This window comes from Heterodontus francisci, chromosome 48 (assembly GCF_036365525.1).
Source record: "Heterodontus francisci isolate sHetFra1 chromosome 48, sHetFra1.hap1, whole genome shotgun sequence".
In the NCBI taxonomy this organism is placed as follows: Eukaryota; Metazoa; Chordata; class Chondrichthyes; order Heterodontiformes; family Heterodontidae; genus Heterodontus; species Heterodontus francisci.
Window position 1 is genome coordinate 6,314,311 of NC_090418.1, and position 19,315 is coordinate 6,333,625.

The following is a 19,315-nucleotide window of genomic DNA, read 5'->3' on the forward strand; positions in this document are numbered from 1 at the left end:
TTTCAAACCGGAACTGTATAATTACTTGAAGTGGAATATTTGTCGGCTATGGGGAAAGAGCAGGGGAGTGGGATGAATTGGATTGCTCTTGCACAGAGCCTGCAAAAGTAGCATGGCCTGTTTTACCCTCTTCCCGATTTTATGCTCTAGATATCCTTAGAATTGGTCAAGCAAAATTCTGAAAACCAATGGAGTGCGCGGACACCTGAGAATGAACAGAGCATAATCTTTGAAAGTCCTGTGCAAACTGCTGAAATGTGCTGACACAGGCCTGATTTTAACCTCAGTCGCTGTTCAGGTCCATTCCGGGTGGGCCCCTGTTTTTCGCAACTTGGAAGCTCCACTGACATAAAGGAAGCTGAGAATCGGATTTGCAAAACGGCCATTGCCCTCGAAACAGCCTCGTTTCTGCTGGTATGAGGAGGGCGGATTGGGGTTAGGGTAAAGCTTTAACTGATGGACTGCGGAGTTACAGAAATGACAAATGCAAGTCACTGTGTCAAAAAAAGTGCATTTTTTTTACCTACTTGGCACAGTGGGGCAGCACAGTGGCACAGTGGTTAGCACCGCAGCCTCACAGCTCCAGTGACCCGGGTTTGATTCTGGGTAGTGCCTTTGCAGAGTTTGCAGGTTCTCCCTGTGACAGTGTGGGTTTCTGCCGGGTGCTCCGGTTTCCTCCCACAGCCAAAGACTTGCAGGTTGACAGGTAAATTGGGCATTGTAAATTGCCCCTCGGGTAGGTAGGGGAATTGAGGGGATGTGGTAGGAATATGGGATTAATGTAGGATTAGTATAAAATGGGTGGTTGTTGGTCAGTGGGCCAAAGGGCCTGTTTCATTGCTGTACCTCTACATAAAAAAAATGCTTGTTGTACTGCAGACAATGTTGACCCGATACTGTTTCTTTCACAGGTGGTTGTTCATCCAAAGGTAACAAAAGATTTTTAATTCAGAGAATTAATTTTCTTGAGTATTGTTGCATTTCATTCATTGACTCGAAGTACTGGAAGATGAATTTGTACTTTCTTTTGGCCAGGTTTGTTTCCCTTCAGTTAAGGTGGGGCAAATTTTGATCTCAGAGTCTGAGCCTGGAGCTGGTGGGGGATTTTTAACTCAAACTTGTGTGGAATGCCCATTTTATAAACCACCCGATATTGCTGCCGAGAGAGTAAAATGGGGAAGACTGTAAAAGAAAAACGGCACCCCTGATGCCGTCTGATGCCCGAGGGACAGATGGGATTCAGGTTTTACAGCTCAGCTGCCTGCAAGAAACCGCCCAATCTTGTACCTGCTTAATTCAGACAGGCAATTTCTCCGATGCCAATTCTGAGTCCAGGGTGGCAATGGAAATATTCCCACATTTAGCACTGATGTCCACAACAGATGAAGCTAAGGTCAGGAAACGGGTCATGCGAAGGGCAAAACTGGGGCTACACGTTTTCGAACAGTGCCCAATTATCAATCTTGCATTTGGTGCCAGGCTGTGGCTCAGCAGGCAGCACTCTGGCCTCTGAGTCAGTGGGCTGAATTTTACCAGCCCCTGGTTGGCAGGAACGGAGGCGCTGTGGGGGTGCTGGACTGGGAAAATAGCTGGGCGCCTCGTCGGGACGTCTTTCTGATCTAATCGAACCTCGAAGTAGATTTTCAGCGACAGGCTGGAGTGCGGATTGGATTCCCGCTCCATGGTGGTGCGCAGCTGCTTTGCATAATTGAGGGCACATTTAGGAGGAATTAAACGGGGTGGCGGGCATTTTGCTCCCTGGAGGCGGCCTCCCTGCTGCAGGTCGGAGGCTCCATGGCTCACGGAAGGGGCAGGCGGGTGGGAATGACAATTCCTACTATCCCATCGATCCCCCCACCCCGGAGAAGCTTCCTTCACTGATCAGCAGTGTCTTCCATCCTCGACCACCCTGAATTTTAAGTCAGACAATTTATAATAGATTTAAATGCAGTGAGTGTAAATGGTAATCATTGCGATTGTAAAGATTTAAACCAATGCACACTTTGTGTATACAAGAGATTAATGACTATTTCACTCCCAGCTTTGGTGCAAGACGATAGATATTTATATGAAAGGGTGCAGAGATGAATAAGCTTAAATGAAGTGTGTGTGAATGGTAATGGCCTTTTAATGTTTGAAAGCTCCACACCAATCCTTAATCCATGGAACACTGAATGTTTCGGTTCCTGAACTGATTGTGTTGAAAATGTGAATCTAATCTTGATTCTCTGCAGACAATATTAAAACAAATCTGCTTCTCCCGCACAGAATATGAACGTTATAGAAGTCTTAGTAAATATTTAAATTCAGAGTGTTTATTAGCAATATTTTGAATGTTTTAATCTCCACAAACAATAATGCAGACACTCTGAGTGAAACTGTTCTCAATAACCCAACCCAAATCCCTTCACTGCACCATCCCACTGCTCATTGGCTGCTTCACACGTGTTCCAAAACTGAAAGAGGTGTAAGTTTTCTCTGGTTAATATTAGTGACAGAATGTATTCATCTGACCGTCTCCCACCATTTCACAGCACGAAATGTCCAACCTCAAACCTTGTCACCGACAAGAAGTTCAGCGTCCTCTTTGAAAAGCTGCAGTGGCAAATTTCTGCCCCTCCCCAGTAACTCTGTGAGATAGTGATTACACTGGGAGAGTTTCAGCTGCACTTACATTGTGGGTGAGTGAAAAATCCCTGGAATTCCCTGTCATGTGTTGGAGGGACAAATATTCCAGGGAACACTGAGCAGGGTCAGCACTGCAGCAGAGGCAGATTTCTGCCCAAACATCCTTCGACAGCAAGAGTCCTCAGCACAAGGATTTCAGTGATGGAGAGAGACTGGAGACGCTGGGATTGCTCTCCTTAGAGGATACAATGTTAAGGGGGGATTTAATTGAGATGCTCGGGATTAAGACGGTTTTTGACAGGGTGTAGAAGGAGAAATTATTTCCAGTGGCAGGAGCATCAGTAACCAGTGGACACAGGATATTTGTAGGTCTATGGGGAAAGAGCAGGGAGTGGGATAAATTGTGAAGCTCTTTCACAGATCCTGCACAAGTACCATGGGCCTGTTTTACCCCCTTCCCGATTTTATACTCTAGGTACACTGCCAGAATTGATCTGGCAAAATTCTGAAAACCATTGGAGTGCACTGACAGCTGAGAATGAACAGAGCATAATCTTTGAAAGTCCTGCACAAACTCTTCAAATGTGCTGACACTGGCCTGATTTTAACCAAAGTCGCTGCTCAGGTCCATTCCGGGTGGGACCCTGTTTTTCACAGCGGGGAAGCTGCACTGACGTCAAGGAAGCTGAGAATCGGGTTTTCAAAACGGCCATGGCACTCGAAACAGCCTCGTTTCTCCTGGTGTGAGGAGGGCGAATTGGGGTTAGGGTAAAATCGGGCCTTGTGAGCGCTGTTTGCTACACAGTGGCTGAGGATTCCACCCAAACCCCCAATCACTTTCACTGCCGGAAAGATGAGAATTTCTGCACAGTTACTTTAACTGATGGACTGAGGAGTTACAGAAATGACAAACGGAAGCAACTGTGTCAAAAAAGGTCAATTTCTTTTACCTACTTGATGTATTGCAGACAATGATGACACAGTTCTGTTTATTCCACAGGAGGTTCTTCCGGGAATGGTAATAATATGATTTTAATTCAGAGAATTTATTCTGTTGAGCATTGTTGTATAAAAAAGATGAATTTGTGCTTTTTTTTGGCCAGGCTCATTTCCCTTCAGTCATGTTGGGGCAAATTTTGAACTCCGAGCCTGAGCCTCGAGCTGGTGGGGGATTTTTAACTCAAACTTGTGTGGAATGCCCATTTTATAAACCACCCGATATTGCTGCCGAGAGAGTAAAATGGGGAAGACTGTAAAAGAAAAACGGCACCCCTGATGCCGTCTGATGCCCGAGGGACAGATGGGATTCAGGTTTTACAGCTCAGCTGCCTGCAAGAAACCGCCCAATCTTGTACCTGCTTAATTCAGACAGGCAATTTCTCCGATGCCAGTTCTGAGTCCAGGGTGGCAATGGAAATATTCCCACATTTAGCACTGATGTCCACAACAGATGAAGCTAAGGTCAGGAAACGGGTCATGCGAAGGGCAAAACTGGGGCTACACGTTTTCGAACAGTGCCCAATTATCAATCTTGCATTTGGTGCCAGGCTGTGGCTCAGCAGGCAGCACTCTGGCCTCTGAGTCAGTGGGCTGAATTTTACCAGCCCCTGGTTGGCAGGAACGGAGGCGCTGTGGGGGTGCTGGACTGGGAAAATAGCTGGGCGCCTCGTCGGGACGTCTTTCTGATCTAATCGAACCTCGAAGTAGATTTTCAGCGACAGGCTGGAGTGCGGATTGGATTCCCGCTCCATGGTGGTGCGCATCTGCTTTGCATAATTGAGGGCACATTTAGGAGGAATTAAGCGGGGTGGCGGGCATTTTGCTCCCTGGAGGCGGCCTCCCTGCTGCAGGTCGGAGGCTCCATGGCTCACGGAAGGGGCAGGCGGGTGGGAATGACAATTCCTACTATCCCATCGATCCCCCCACCCCGGAGAAGCTTCCTTCACTGATCAGCAGTGTCTTCCATCCTCGACCACCCTGAATTTTAAGTCAGACAATTTATAATAGATTTAAATGCAGTGAGTGTAAATGGTAATCATTGCGATTGTAAAGATTTAAACCAATGCACACTTTGTGTATACAAGAGATTAATGACTATTTCACTCCCAGCTTTGGTGCAAGACGATAGATATTTATATGAAAGGGTGCAGAGATGAATAAGCTTAAATGAAGTGTGTGTGAATGGTAATGGCCTTTTAATGTTTGAAAGCTCCACACCAATCCTTAATCCATGGAACACTGAATGTTTCGGTTCCTGAACTGATTGTGTTGAAAATGTGAATCTAATCTTGATTCTCTGCAGACAATATTAAAACAAATCTGCTTCTCCCGCACAGAATATGAACGTTATAGAAGTCTTAGTAAATATTTAAATTCAGAGTGTTTATTAGCAATATTTTGAATGTTTTAATCTCCACAAACAATAATGCAGACACTCTGAGTGAAACTGTTCTCAATAACCCAACCCAAATCCCTTCACTGCACCATCCCACTGCTCATTGGCTGCTTCACACGTGTTCCAAAACTGAAAGAGGTGTAAGTTTTCTCTGGTTAATATTAGTGACAGAATGTATTCATCTGACCGTCTCCCACCATTTCACAGCACGAAATGTCCAACCTCAAACCTTGTCACCGACAAGAAGTTCAGCGTCCTCTTTGAAAAGCTGCAGTGGCAAATTTCTGCCCCTCCCCAGTAACTCTGTGAGATAGTGATTACACTGGGAGAGTTTCAGCTGCACTTACATTGTGGGTGAGTGAAAAATCCCTGGAATTCCCTGTCATGTGTTGGAGGGACAAATATTCCAGGGAACACTGAGCAGGGTCACCACTGCAGCAGAGGCAGATTTCTGCCCAAACATCCTTCGACAGCAAGAGTCCTCAGCACAAGGATTTCAGTGATGGAGAGAGACTGGAGACGCTGGGATTGCTCTCCTTAGAGGATACAATGTTAAGGGGGGATTTAATTGAGATGCTCGGGATTAAGACGGTTTTTGACAGGGTGTAGAAGGAGAAATTATTTCCAGTGGCAGGAGCATCAGTAACCAGTGGACACAGGATATTTGTAGGTCTATGGGGGAAAGAGCAGGGAGTGGGATAAATTGTGAAGCTCTTTCACAGATCCTGCACAAGTACCATGGGCCTGTTTTACCCCCTTCCCGATTTTATACTCTAGGTACACTGCCAGAATTGATCTGGCAAAATTCTGAAAACCATTGGAGTGCACTGACAGCTGAGAATGAACAGAGCATAATCTTTGAAAGTCCTGCACAAACTCTTCAAATGTGCTGACACTGGCCTGATTTTAACCAAAGTCGCTGCTCAGGTCCATTCCGGGTGGGACCCTGTTTTTCACAGCGGGGAAGCTGCACTGACGTCAAGGAAGCTGAGAATCGGGTTTTCAAAACGGCCATGGCACTCGAAACAGCCTCGTTTCTCCTGGTGTGAGGAGGGCGAATTGGGGTTAGGGTAAAATCAGGCCTTGTGAGCGCTGTTTGCTACACAGTGGCTGAGGATTCCACCCAAACCCCCAATCACTTTCACTGCCGGAAAGCTGAGAATTTCTGCACAGTTACTTTAACTGATGGACTGAGGAGTTACAGAAATGACAAACGGAAGCAACTGTGTCAAAAAAGGTCAATTTCTTTTACCTACTTGATGTATTGCAGACAATGATGACACAGTTCTGTTTATTCCACAGGAGGTTCTTCCGGGAATGGTAATAATATGATTTTAATTCAGAGAATTTATTCTGTTGAGCATTGTTGTATAAAAAAGATGAATTTGTGCTTTTTTTTGGCCAGGCTCATTTCCCTTCAGTCATGTTGGGGCAAATTTTGAACTCCGAGCCTGAGCCTCGAGCTGGTGGGGGATTTTTAACTCAAACTTGTGTGGAAAGCCCATTTTATAAACCACCCGATATTGCTGCCGAGAGAGTAAAATGGGGAAGACTGCAAAAGAAAAACGGCACCCCTGATGCAGTCTGATGCCCGAGGGACAGATTGGATTCAGGTTTTGCAGCTCAGCTGCCTGCTAGAAACCGCCCAATCTTGTACCTGCTTAATTCAGACAGGCAATTTCTCCGATGCCAGTGCTGAGTCCAGGGTGGCAATGGAAATATTCCCACATTTAGCACTGATGTCCACAACAGGTGAAGGAAATGGGTCATGCAAAGGGCAAAACTGGGGCTACACGTTTTCGAACAGTGCCCAATTATCAATCTTTCATTTGGTGCCAGGCTGTGGCTCAGCGGGCAGCACTCTGGCCTCTGAGTCAGTGGGCTGAATTTTACCAGCCCCTGGTTGGCAGGAACGGAGGCGCTGTGGGGGTGCTGGACTGGGAAAATAGCTGGGCGCCTCGTCGGGACGTCTTTCTGAAATAATCGAACCTCGAAGTAGATTCTCAGCGACAGGCTGGAGTGCGGATTGGATTCCCGCGCCATGGTGCTGCGCAGCTGCTTTGCATAATTGAGGCCACATTTCGGAGGAATTAAGCGGGGTGGCGGGCATTTTGCTCCATGGAGGCGGCCTCCCTGCTGCAGGTCGGAGGCTCCATGGCTCACGGAAGTGGGGCAGGCGGGAATGACAATTCCTACTATCCCATCGACCCCCACCCCCCCCCACCCCCCACACCCCGGAGAAGCTTCCTTCACTGATCAGCAGGGCCTTCCATCCTCGACCACCCTGAATTTTAAGTCAGACAACTTATAATAGATTTAAATGCAGTGAGTATAAATGATAATCATTGCGATTGTAAAGATTTAAACCAATGCACACTTTGTGTATACAAGAGATTAATGACTATTTCACTCCCAGCTTTGGTGCAAGACGTTAGATATTTATATGAAAGGGTGCAGAGATGAATAAGCTTAAATGAAGTGTGTGTGAATGGTAATGGCCTTTTAATATTTGAAAGCTCCACACCAATCCTTAATCCATGGAACACTGAATGTTTCGGTTCCTGAACTGATTGTGTTGAAAATGTGAATCTAATCTTGATTCTCTGCAGACAATATTAAAACAAATCTGCTTCTCCCGCACAGAATATGAACGTTATAGAAGTCTTAGTAAATATTTAAATTCAGAGTGTTTATTAGCAATATTTTGAATGTTTTAATCTCCACAAACAATAATGCAGACACTCTGAGTGAAACTGTTCTCAATAACCCAACCCAAATCCCTTCACTGCACCATTCCACTGCTCATTGGCTGCTTCACACGTGTTCCAAAACTGTCAGAGGTGTAAGTTTTCTCTGGTTAATATTAGTGACAGAATGTATTCATCTGACCGTCTCCCACCATTTCACAGCACGAAATGTCCAACCTCAAACCTTGTCACCGACAAGAAGTTTAGCGTCAACTTTGAAAAGCTGCAGTGGCGAATTTCAGCCCCTGCCCAGGAAATCTGAATTTCCCCTCTCTCACTGTGAGATAGTGATTACACTGGGAGTTTTTCAGCTGCACTTACATTGTGGGAGAGTGAAAAATCCCTGGAATTCCCTGCCATGTGTTGGAGGGACAAAGTGTTCCAGGTAGCACGGAGCAGGGTCACCACTGCAGCAGAGGCAGATTTCTGCCCAAACTTCCTTCGACAGCAACAGTCCTCAGCACAAGGACTTCAGTGATGGAGATAAACTAGAGAAGCTGGGATTGTTCTCCTTCGAGGAAAGAATATTAAGGAGAGATTTAATTGAGATGTTCGGAATTAAGACGGTTTTTGACAGGGTGTAGAAGGAGAAATTATTTCCGGTGGCAGGAGAAAAAGTAACCGGCGGACACAGATTTAAGATAATCGGTAAAAGAAGCAGTGATGGGAGATGAGGAGAATTCTTTATTACATAGTGAGTTGTTGTGATCTGGAATTCACTGCCTGAAAGGGCGGTGGAAGCAGATTCAATGGGATCTTTCAAACCGGAACTGTATAATTACTTGAAGTGGAATATTTGTCGGCTATGGGGAAAGAGCAGGGGAGTGGGATGAATTGGATTGCTCTTGCACAGAGCTTGCAAAAGTAGCATGGCCTGTTTTACCCTCTTCCCGATTTTATGCTCTAGATATCCTTAGAATTGGTCAAGCAAAATTCTGAAAACCGATGGAGTGCGCGGACACCTGAGAATGAACAGAGCATAATCTTTGAAAGTCCTGTGCAAACTGCTGAAATGTGCTGACACAGGCCTGATTTTAACCTCAGTCGCTGTTCAGGTCCATTCCGGGTGAGCCCCTGTTTTTCGCAACTTGGAAGCTCCACTGACAGAAAGGAAGCTGAGAATCGGATTTGCAAAACGGCCATTGCACTCGAAACAGCCTCGTTTCTGCTGGTATGAGGAGGGCGGATTGGGGTTAGGGTAAAGCTTTAACTGATGGACTGCGGAGTTACAGAAATGACAAATGGAAGTCACTGTGTCAAAAAAAGTGAATTTCTTTTTACCTACTTGGCACAGTGGGGCAGCACAGTGGCACAGTGGTTAGCACCGCAGCCTCACAGCTCCAGTGACCCGGGTTTGATTCTGGGTAGTGCCTTTGCAGAGTTTGCAGGTTCTCCCTGTGACAGTGTGGGTTTCTGCCGGGTGCTCCGGTTTCCTCCCACAGCCAAAGACTTGCAGGTTGATAGGGAAATTGGACATTGTAAATTGCCCCTCGGGTAGGTAGGGGAATTGAGGGGATGTGGTAGGAATATGGGATTAATGTCGGATTAGTATAAAATGGGTGGTGGTTGGTCAGTGGGCCAAAGGGCCTGTTTCATTGCTGTATCTCTACATAAAAAAAATGCTTGTTGTACTGCAGACAATGTTGACCCGATACTGTTTCTTTCGCAGGTGGTTCTACCACTCCAGCCAAAGGTAACAAAAGATTATTAATTCAGAGAATTAATTTTCTTGAGTATTGTTGCATTTCATTCATTGACTCGAAGTACTGGAAGATGAATTTGTACTTTCTTTTGGCCAGGTTTGTTTCCCTTCAGTCAAGGTGGGGCAAATTTTGATCTCAGAGTCTGAGCCTGGAGCTGGTGGGGGATTTTTAACTCAAACTTGTGTGGAATGCCCATTTTAGAAACCACCCGATATTGGTGCCGAGAGAGTAAAATGGGGAAGACTGCAAAAGAAAAACGGCACCCCTGATGCCGTCTGATGCCCGAGGGACAGATTGGATTCAGGTTTTGCAGCTCAGCTGCCTGCTAGAAACCGCCCAATCTTGTACCTGCTTAATTCAGACAGGCAATTTCTCCGATGCCAGTGCTGAGTCCAGGGTGGCAATGGAAATATTCCCACATTTAGCACTGATGTCCACAACAGGTGAAGGAAATGGGTCATGCAAAGGGCAAATCTGGGGCTACACGTTTTCGAACGGTGCCCAATTATCAATCTTGCATTTGGTGCCAGGCTGTGGCTCAGCGGGCAGCACTCTGGCCTCTGAGTCAGTTGGCTGAATTTTACCAGCCCCTGGTTGGCAGGAACGGAGGCGCTGTGGGGGTGCTTGACTGGGAAAATAGCTGGGCGCCTCGTCGGGACGTCTTTCTGATATAATCGAACCTCGAAGTAGATTTTCAGCGACAGGCTGGAGTGCGGATTGGATTCCCGCTCCATGGTGGTGCGCAGCTGCTTTGCATAATTGAGGGCACATATCGGAGGAATTAAGCGGGGTGGCGGGCATTTTGCTCCATGGAGGCGGCCTCCCTGCTGCAGGTCGGAGGCTCCATGGCTCACGGAAGTGGGGCAGGCGGGAATGTCAATTCCTACTATCCCATCGACCCCCCTCCCCACCCCACCCCGGAGAAGTTTCCTTCACTGATCAGCAGTGTCTTCCATCCTCGACCACCCTGAATTTTAAGTCAGACAACTTATAATAGATTTAAATGCAGTGAGTGTAAATGGTAATCATTGCGATTGTCAAGATTTAAACCAATGCACACTTTGTGTATACAAGAGATTAATTACTATTTCACTCCCAGCTTTGGTGCAAGAGGTTAGATATTTATAAGAAAGGGTGCAGAGATGAATAAGCTTAAATGAAGTGTGTGTGAATGGTAATGGCCTTTTAATGTTTGAAAGCTCCACACCAATCCTTAATCCATGGAACACTGAATGTTTCGGTTCCTGAACTGATTGTGTTGAAAATGTGAATCTAATCTTGATTCTCTGCAGACAATATTAAAACAAATCTGCTTCTCCCACACAGAATATGAACGTTATAGAAGTCTTAGTAAATATTTAAATTCAGAGTGTTTATTAGCAATATTTTGAATGTTTTAATCTCCACAAACAATAATGCAGACACTCTGAGTGAAACTGTTCTCAATAACCCAACCCAAATCCCTTCACTGCACCATCCCACTGCTCATTGGCTGCTTCACACGTGTTCCAAAACTGTTAGAGGTGTAAGTTTGCTCTGATTCTTATTAGTGACAGAATGTATTCATCTGACCGTCTCCCACCATTTCACAGCATGAAATTCTCAACCTCAAACCTTGTCACCGACAAGAAGTTTAGCGTCAACTTTGAAAAGCTGCAGTGGCGAATTTCAGCCCCTGCCCAGGAAATCTGAATTTCCCCTCTCTCACTGTGAGATAGTGATTACACTGGGAGTTTTTCAGCTGCACTTACATTGTGGGAGAGTGAAAAATCCCTGGAATTCCCTGCCATGTGTTGGAGGGACAAAGTGTTCCAGGTAGCACGGAGCAGGGTCACCACTGCAGCAAAGGCAGATTTCTGCCCAAACTTCCTTCGACAGCAACAGTCCTCAGCACAAGGACTTCAGTGATGGAGATAAACTAGAGAAGCTGGGATTGTTCTCCTTGGAGGAAAGAATATTAAGGAGAGATTTAATTGAGATGTTCGGAATTAAGACGGTTTTTGACAGGGTGTAGAAGGAGAAATTATTTCCGGTGGCAGGAGAAAAAGTAACCGGCGGACACAGATTTAAGATAATCGGTAAAAGAAGCAGTGATGGGAGATGAGGAGAATTCTTTATTTCATAGTGAGTTGTTGTGATCTGGAATTCACTGCCTGAAAGGGCGGTGGAAGCAGATTCAATGGGATCTTTCAAACCGGAACTGTATAATTACTTGAAGTGGAATATTTGTCGGCAATGGGGAAAGAGCAGGGGAGTGGGATGAATTGGATTGCTCTTGCACAGAGCTTGCAAAAGTAGCATGGCCTGTTTTACCCTCTTCCCGATTTTATGCTCTAGATATCCTTAGAATTGGTCAAGCAAAATTCTGAAAACCAATGGAGTGCGCGGACACCTGAGAATGAACAGAGCATAATCTTTGAAAGTCCTGTGCAAACTGCTGAAATGTGCTGACACAGGCCTGATTTTAACCTCAGTCGCTGTTCAGGTCCATTCCGGGTGGGCCCCTGTTTTTCGCAACTTGGAAGCTCCACTGACAGAAAGGAAGCTGAGAATCGGATTTGCAAAACGGCCATGGCACTCGAAACAGCCTCGTTTCTGCTGGTATGAGGAGGGCAGATTGGGGTTAGGGTAAAGCTTTAACTGATGGACTGCGGAGTTACAGAAATGACAAATGGAAGTCACTGTGTCAAAAAAAGTGAGTTTTTTTTTACCTACTTGGCACAGTGGGGCAGCACAGTGGCACAGTGGTTAGCACCGCAGCCTCACAGCTCCAGTGACCCGGGTTTGATTCTGGGTAGTGCCTTTGCAGAGTTTGCAGGTTCTCCCTGTGACAGTGTGGGTTTCTGCCGGGTGCTCCGGTTTCCTCCCACAGCCAAAGACTTGCAGGTTGATAGGTAAATTGGGCATTGTAAATTGCCCCTCGGGTAGGTAGGGGAATTGAGGGGATGTGGTAGGAATATGGGATTAATGTAGGATTAGTATAAAATGGGTGGTGGTTGGTCAGTGGGCCAAAGGGCCTGTTTCATTGCTGTACCTCTACATAAAAAAAATGCTTGTTGTACTGCAGACAATGTTGACCCGATACTGTTTCTTTCACAGGTGGTTCTACCACTCCAGCCAAAGGTAACAAAAGATTTTTAATTCAGAGAATTAATTTTCTTGAGTATTGTTGCATTTCATTCATTGACTCGAAGTACTGGAAGATGAATTTGTACTTTCTTTTGTCCAGGTTTGTTTCCCTTCAGTCAAGGTGGGGCAAATTTTGATCTCAGAGTCTGAGCCTGGAGCTGGTGGGGGATTTTTAACTCAAACTTGTGTGGAAAGCCCATTTTATAAACCACCCGATATTGCTGCCGAGAGAGTAAAATGGGGAAGACCGTAAAAGAAAAACGGCACCCCTGATGCCGTCTGATGCCCGAGGGACAGATGGGATTCAGGTTTTACAGCTCAGCTGCCTGCTAGAAACCTCCCAATCTTGTACCTGCTTAATTCAGACAGGCAATTTCTCCAATGCCAGTTCTGAGTCCAGGGTGGCAATGGAAATATTCCCACATTTAGCACTGATGTCCACAACAGGTGAAGCCAAGGTCAGGAAACGGGTGATGCGAAGGGCAAAACTGGGGCTACACGTTTTCGAACAGTGCCCAATTATCAATCTTGTATTTGGTGCCAGGCTGTGGCTCAGCGGGCAGCACTCTGGCCTCTGAGTCAGTGGGCTGAATTTTACCAGCCCCTGGTTGGCAGGAACGGAGTCGCTGTGGGGGTGCTGGACTGGGAAAATAGCTGGGCGCCTCGTCGGGACGTCTTTCTGATATAATCGAACCTCGAAGTAGATTCTCAGCGACAGGCTGGAGTGCGGATTGGATTCCCGCTCCATGGTGGTGCACAGCTGCTTTGCATAATTGAGGGCCCATTTCGGAGGAATTAAGTGGGGTGGCGGGCATTTTGCTCCATGGAGGCGGCCTCCCTGCTGCAGGTCGGAGGCTCCATGGCTCACGGAAGGGGCCGCAGGCAGGAATGACAATTCCTACTATCCCATCCATCCCCCCACCCCAGAGGAGCTTCCGCCACTGATCAGCAGTGTCTTCCATCCTCAAGTACCCTGAATTTTAAGTCAGACAACTTATAATAGATTTAAATGCAGTGAGTGTAAATGGTAATCATTGCGATTGTAAAGATTTAAACCAATGCACACTTTGTGTTTACAAGAGATTAATGACTATTTCACTCCCAGCTTTGGTGCAAGACGTTAGATATTTATATGAAAGGGTGCAGAGATGAATAAGCTTAAATGAAGTGTGTGTGAATGGTAATGGCCTTTTAATGTTTGAAAGCTCCACACCAATCCTTAATCCATGGAACACTGAATGTTTCGGTTCCTGAACTGATTGTGTTGAAAATGTGAATCTAATCTTGATTCTCTGCAGACAATATTAAAACAAATCTGCTTCTCCCGCACAGAATATGAACGTTATAGAAGTCTTAGTAAATATTTAAATTCAGAGTGTTTATTAGCAATATTTTGAATGTTTTAATCTCCACAATCAATAATGCAGACACTCTGAGTGAAACTGTTCTCAATAACCCAACCCAAATCCCTTCACTGCACCATCCCACTGCTCATTGGCTGCTTCACACGTGTTCCAAAACTGTAAGAGGTGTAAGTTTTCTCTGGTTAATATTAGTGACAGAATGTATTCATCTGACCGTCTCCCACCATTTCACAGCACGAAATGTCCAACCTCAAACCTTGTCAGCCACAAGACGTTTGGCGTCCTCTTTGAAAAGCTGCAGTGGCAAATTTCTGCCCCTCCCCAGTAACTCTGTGAGATAGTGATTACACTGGGAGTGTTTCAGCTGCACTTACATTGTGGGTGAGTGAAAAATCCCTGGAATTCCCTGTCATGTGTTGGAGGGACAAATGTTCCAGGGAACACGTAGCAGGTTCAGCACTGCAGCAGAGGCAGATTTCTGCCCAAACATCCTTCGACAGCAAGAGTCCTCAGCACAAGGACTTCAGTGATGGAGAGACACTGGAGAAGCTGGGATTGTTCTCCTTCGAGGATAGAATGTTCAGGGGAGATTTAGTTGAGATGCTCGGAATTAAGACGGTTTTTGACAGGGTGTAGAAGGAGAAATCATTTCCAGTGGCAGCAGCATCAGTAACCAGTGGACCTAGGATATTTGTAGGGCAATGGGGAAAGAGCAGGGGAGTGGGATGAATTGGATAGCTCTTTCACAGAGCCTGCACAGGTACATGGGCCTGACTTACCCTCTTCCCGATGTTATACTCAAGATACCCTGTCAGAATTGATCACGCAAAATTCTGAAAACCAATGGAGTGCACTGACACCTGAGAATGAACAGAGCATAATCTTTGAAAGTCCTGCGCAAACTCCTGAAATGTGCTGTCACTGGCCAGAATTTAACCTCAGCCGCCGCTCAGGTCCATTGTTGGTGGGCCCCTGTTTTTCACAGCGGGGAAGCTGCACTGACGTCAAGGAAGGTGAGAATTGGGTTTACAAAACGGCCATGGCACTCGATACAGCCTCATTTCTGCTGGTGTGAGGTGGGCGGATTGGGGTTAGGGTAAAATCGGGCCTTGTGAGCGCTGTTCGCTCCACAGTGGCTGAGGATTCCACCCAACCCCCAATCACTTTCACTGCCAGAAAGCTGAGAATTTCTGCAGTTACTTTAACTGATGGACTGAGGAGTTACAGAAATGACAAACGGAAGCAACAGTGTCAAAAAAGGTCAATTTCTTTTACCTACTTGATGTATTGCAGACAATGATGACACAATTCTGTTTATTCCACAGGAGATTCTTCCGAGAACGGGAATGGTAATAATATGATTTTAATTCAGAGAATTTATTCTGTTGACTATTGTTGTATTTCATTCTCTGACTCTAAGAACTGGAAGGTGAATTTTTGCTTTTATTTGGCCAAGGCTCATTTCCCTTCCATCATGTTGGGGCAAATTTTGAACTCGGAGTCTGAGCCTAGATCTGGTGTGGGGCATTTTTAACTGAAAACTTGTGTGTAATGCCCATTTTATAACCCACCCGATATTGCTGCCGAGAGAGTAAAATGAGGAAGACTGTTGAAAAAAAAATGGCATCTAATACCTGAGGGACAGATTGGATTTAGGTTTTACAGCTTAGCTGCCTGTTAGAAACCACCCGATTTTTATACCCACTCAATTCAGGCAGGCACTTTCTCCAATGCAAATTCTGAGTCCAGGGTGGCAAGTTGGAATATTCCTACCTTTCGCGCTGATGTTCGCAACAGCTGCAGTCAAGGGGATGAAATGGGTCATGGGAACTGCAAAAATGGGGCTCACTGAAGTGGCGGCGGGCGGGAATGACAATTCCTAATTTCCCAACGATGCCCCCCACCCTGGAGGAGCTTCCTCCCACCCCGATCAGCAGGGCCGTCCAAGCAGGGCCGTCCATCCTCAACCACCCTATAACGGATAAAAACCTATAACAGATTTAAATGAAGTGAGTGTAAATGATAATATTCATTTCGTTTGTAAGGATTTAAACCAATGCACACTTTGTGTAAACAGAGATGGATGACTATTTCACTCCCTGCTTTGGTGCAAGATATTTATATGAAAGGGTGCAGAGATGAATCAACTGAAATGAAGTGTGTGTGAATGGTAATGGCCTTTTAATGTTTGAAAGCTCCACACCAATCCTTAATCCATGGAACACTGAATGTTTCGGTTCCTGAACTGATTGTGTTAAAAATGTGAATCTCCTCTTGATTCTCTGCTTCTCTCACGCAGAACATGAACGTTCTAAAAGTCGTAGTAAATATTTAAATTCAGGGCGTTTATTAGCAATATTTTGAATCTTTTAATCTCCACAAAGAATAATGCAGACACTCTGAGTGAAAATGTTCCCAATACCCAAACCCAAATCCCTTCACTGCACCATCCCACTGCTCATTGGCTGCTTCTCATGTGTTCCAAAACTGTTAGAGGCGTAAGTTTGCTCTGATTCTTATTAGTGACAGAATGTATTCATCTGACCGTCTCCCACCATTTCACAGCATGAAATTCTCAACCTCAAACCTTGTCACCGACAAGAAGTTTAGCGTCAACTTTGAAAAGCTGCAGTGGCGAATTTCAGCCCCTGCCCAGGAAATCTGAATTTCCCCTCTCTCACTGTGAGATAGTGATTACACTGGGAGTTTTTCAGCTGCACTTACATTGTGGGAGAGTGAAAAATCCCTGGAATTCCCTGCCATGTGTTGGAGGGACAAAGTGTTCCAGGTAGCACGGAGCAGGGTCACCACTGCAGCAGAGGCAGATTTCTGCCCAAACTTCCTTCGACAGAAACAGTCCTCAGCACAAGGACTTCAGTGATGGAGAGAGACTGGAGAAGCGGGGATTGTTCTCCTTAGAGGAGAGAATATTAAGGAGAGATTTAATTGAGATGTTCGGAATTAAGACGGTATTTGACAGGGAGTAAAGGAGAAATTATTTCCGGTGGCAGGAGAAACAGTAACCGGCGGACACAGATTTAAGATAATCGGTAAAAGAAGCAGTGATGGGAGATGAGGAGAATTCTTTATGACATAGTGAGTTGTTGTGATCTGGAATTCACTGCCTGAAAGGGCGGTGGAAGCAGATTCAATGGGATCTTTCAAACCGGAACTGTATAATTACTTGAAGTGGAATATTTGTCGGCTATGGGGAAAGAGCAGGGGAGTGGGATGAATTGGATTGCTCTTGCACAGAGCTTGCAAAAGTAGCATGGCCTGTTTTACCCTCTTCCCGATTTTATGCTCTAGATATCCTTCGAATTGGTCAAGCAAAATTCTGAAAACCAATGGAGTGCGCGGACACCTGAGAATGAACAGAGCATAATCTTTGAAAGTCCTGTGCAAACTGCTGAAATGTGCTGACACAGGCCTGATTTTAACCTCAGTCGCTGTTCAGGTCCATTCCGGGTGGGCCCCTGTTTTTCGCAACTTGGAAGCTCCACTGACATAAAGGAAGCTGAGAATCGGATTTGCAAAACGGCCATTGCCCTCGAAACAGCCTCGTTTCTGCTGGTATGAGGAGGGCGGATTGGGGTTAGGGTAAAGCTTTAACTGATGGACTGCGGAGTTACAGAAATGACAAATGGAAGTCACTGTGTCAAAAAAAGTGAGTTTTTTTTTTACCTACTTGGCACAGTGGGGCAGCACAGTGGCACAGTGGTTAGCACCGCAGCCTCACAGCTCCAGTGACCCGGGTTTCATTCTGGGTAGTGCCTTTGCAGAGTTTGCAGGTTCTCCCTGTGACAGTGTGGGTTTCTGCCGGGTGCTCCGGTTTCCTCCCACAGCCAAAGACTTGCAGGTTGATAGGTAAATTGGGCAATGTAAATTGCCCCTCGGGTAGGTAGGGGAATTGAGGGGATGTGGTAGGAATATGGGATTAATGTAGGATTAGTATAAAATGGGTGGTTGTTGGTCAGTGGACCAAAGGGCCTGTTTCATTGCTGTACCTCAACATAAAAAAAATGCTTGTTGTACTGCAGACAATGTTGACCCGATACTGTTTTTTTCACAGGTGGTTATTCCCCTCCATCCAAAGGTAACAAAAGATTTTTAATTCAGAGAATTAATTTTCTAGTGTATTGTTGCATTTCATTCATTGACTCGAAGTACTGGAAGATGAATTTGTACTTTCTTTTGGCCAGGTTTCTTTCCCTTCAGTCAAGGTGGGGCAAATTTTGATCTCAGAGTCTGAGCGTCGAGCTGGTGGGGCATTTTTAACTCAAACATGTGTGGAATGCCCATTTTATAAACCACCCGATATTGCTGCCGAGAGAGTAAAATGGGGAAGACTGTAAAAGAAAAACGGCACCCCTGATTGCCGTCTGATGCCCGAGGGACAGATTGGATTCAGGTTTTGCAGCTCAGCTGCCTGCCAGAAACCGCCCAATCTTGTACCTGCTTAATTCAGACAGGCAATTTCTCCGATGCCAGTTCTGAGTCCAGGGTGGCAATGGAAATATTCCCACATTTAGCACTGATGTCCACAACAGGTGAAGGAAATGGGTCATGCAAAGGGCAAAACTGGGGCTACACGTTTTTAAACAGTGCTCAATTATCAACCTTGCATTTGAAAGTCCTGCACAAACTCCTCAAATGTGCTGACACTGGCCTGATTTTAACCTCAGCCGCTGCTCAGGTCAATTCCGGGTGGGACCCTGTTTTTCACAGCGGGGAAGCTGCACTGACGTCAAGGAAGCTGAGAATCGGGTTTTCAAAACGGCCATGGCACTCGAAACAGCCTCGTTTCTCCTGGTGTGAGCAGGGCGAATTGGGGTTAGGGTAAAATCGGGCCTTGTGAGCGCTGTTTGCAACACAGTGGCTGAGGATTCCACCCAAACCCCCCAATCACTTTCACTGCCAGAAAGCTGAGAATTTCTGCAGTTACTTTAACTGATGGACTGAGGAGTTACAGAAATGACAAACGGAAGCAACTGTGTCAAAAAAGGTCAATTTCTTTTACCTACTTGATGTATTGCAGACAATGATGACACAATTCTGTTTCTTCCACAGGAGATTCTTCCGGGAATGGTAATAATATGATTTTAATTCAGAGAATTTATTCTGTTGAATATTGTTGTATAAAAAAGATGAATTTGTGCTTTTTTTTGGCCAGGCTCATTTCCCTTCAGTCATGTTGGGGCAAATTTTGAACTCAGAGTCTGAGCCGAGAGTTGGTGGGGCATTTTTAACTGAAAACTTGTGTGGAATGCCCATTTTATAACCCACTCGATATTGCTGCCGAGAGAGTAAAATGGGGAAGACTGTAAAAGAAAAACGGCATCTGATGCC

The 19,315-nt window shown here is 45.7% G+C and overlaps 1 protein-coding gene across 1 annotated transcript in view; it reads left to right on the forward strand.

Moving 5' to 3' along the window:
* LOC137357412 (loricrin-like) overlaps window positions 1-19,315 on the forward strand; it is a 132,720-nt gene that overhangs the window by 76,730 nt on the left and 36,675 nt on the right. Inside the window, exons 9-16 of the mRNA XM_068023759.1 lie at window positions 912-929; window positions 3,629-3,646; window positions 6,326-6,343; window positions 9,440-9,463; window positions 12,573-12,596; window positions 15,292-15,315; window positions 18,039-18,062; window positions 19,037-19,054. Of these exons, the coding sequence (XP_067879860.1) occupies window positions 912-929; window positions 3,629-3,646; window positions 6,326-6,343; window positions 9,440-9,463; window positions 12,573-12,596; window positions 15,292-15,315; window positions 18,039-18,062; window positions 19,037-19,054 (168 nt within the window). The remainder of the gene's footprint in view (window positions 1-911; window positions 930-3,628; window positions 3,647-6,325; window positions 6,344-9,439; window positions 9,464-12,572; window positions 12,597-15,291; window positions 15,316-18,038; window positions 18,063-19,036; window positions 19,055-19,315) is intronic.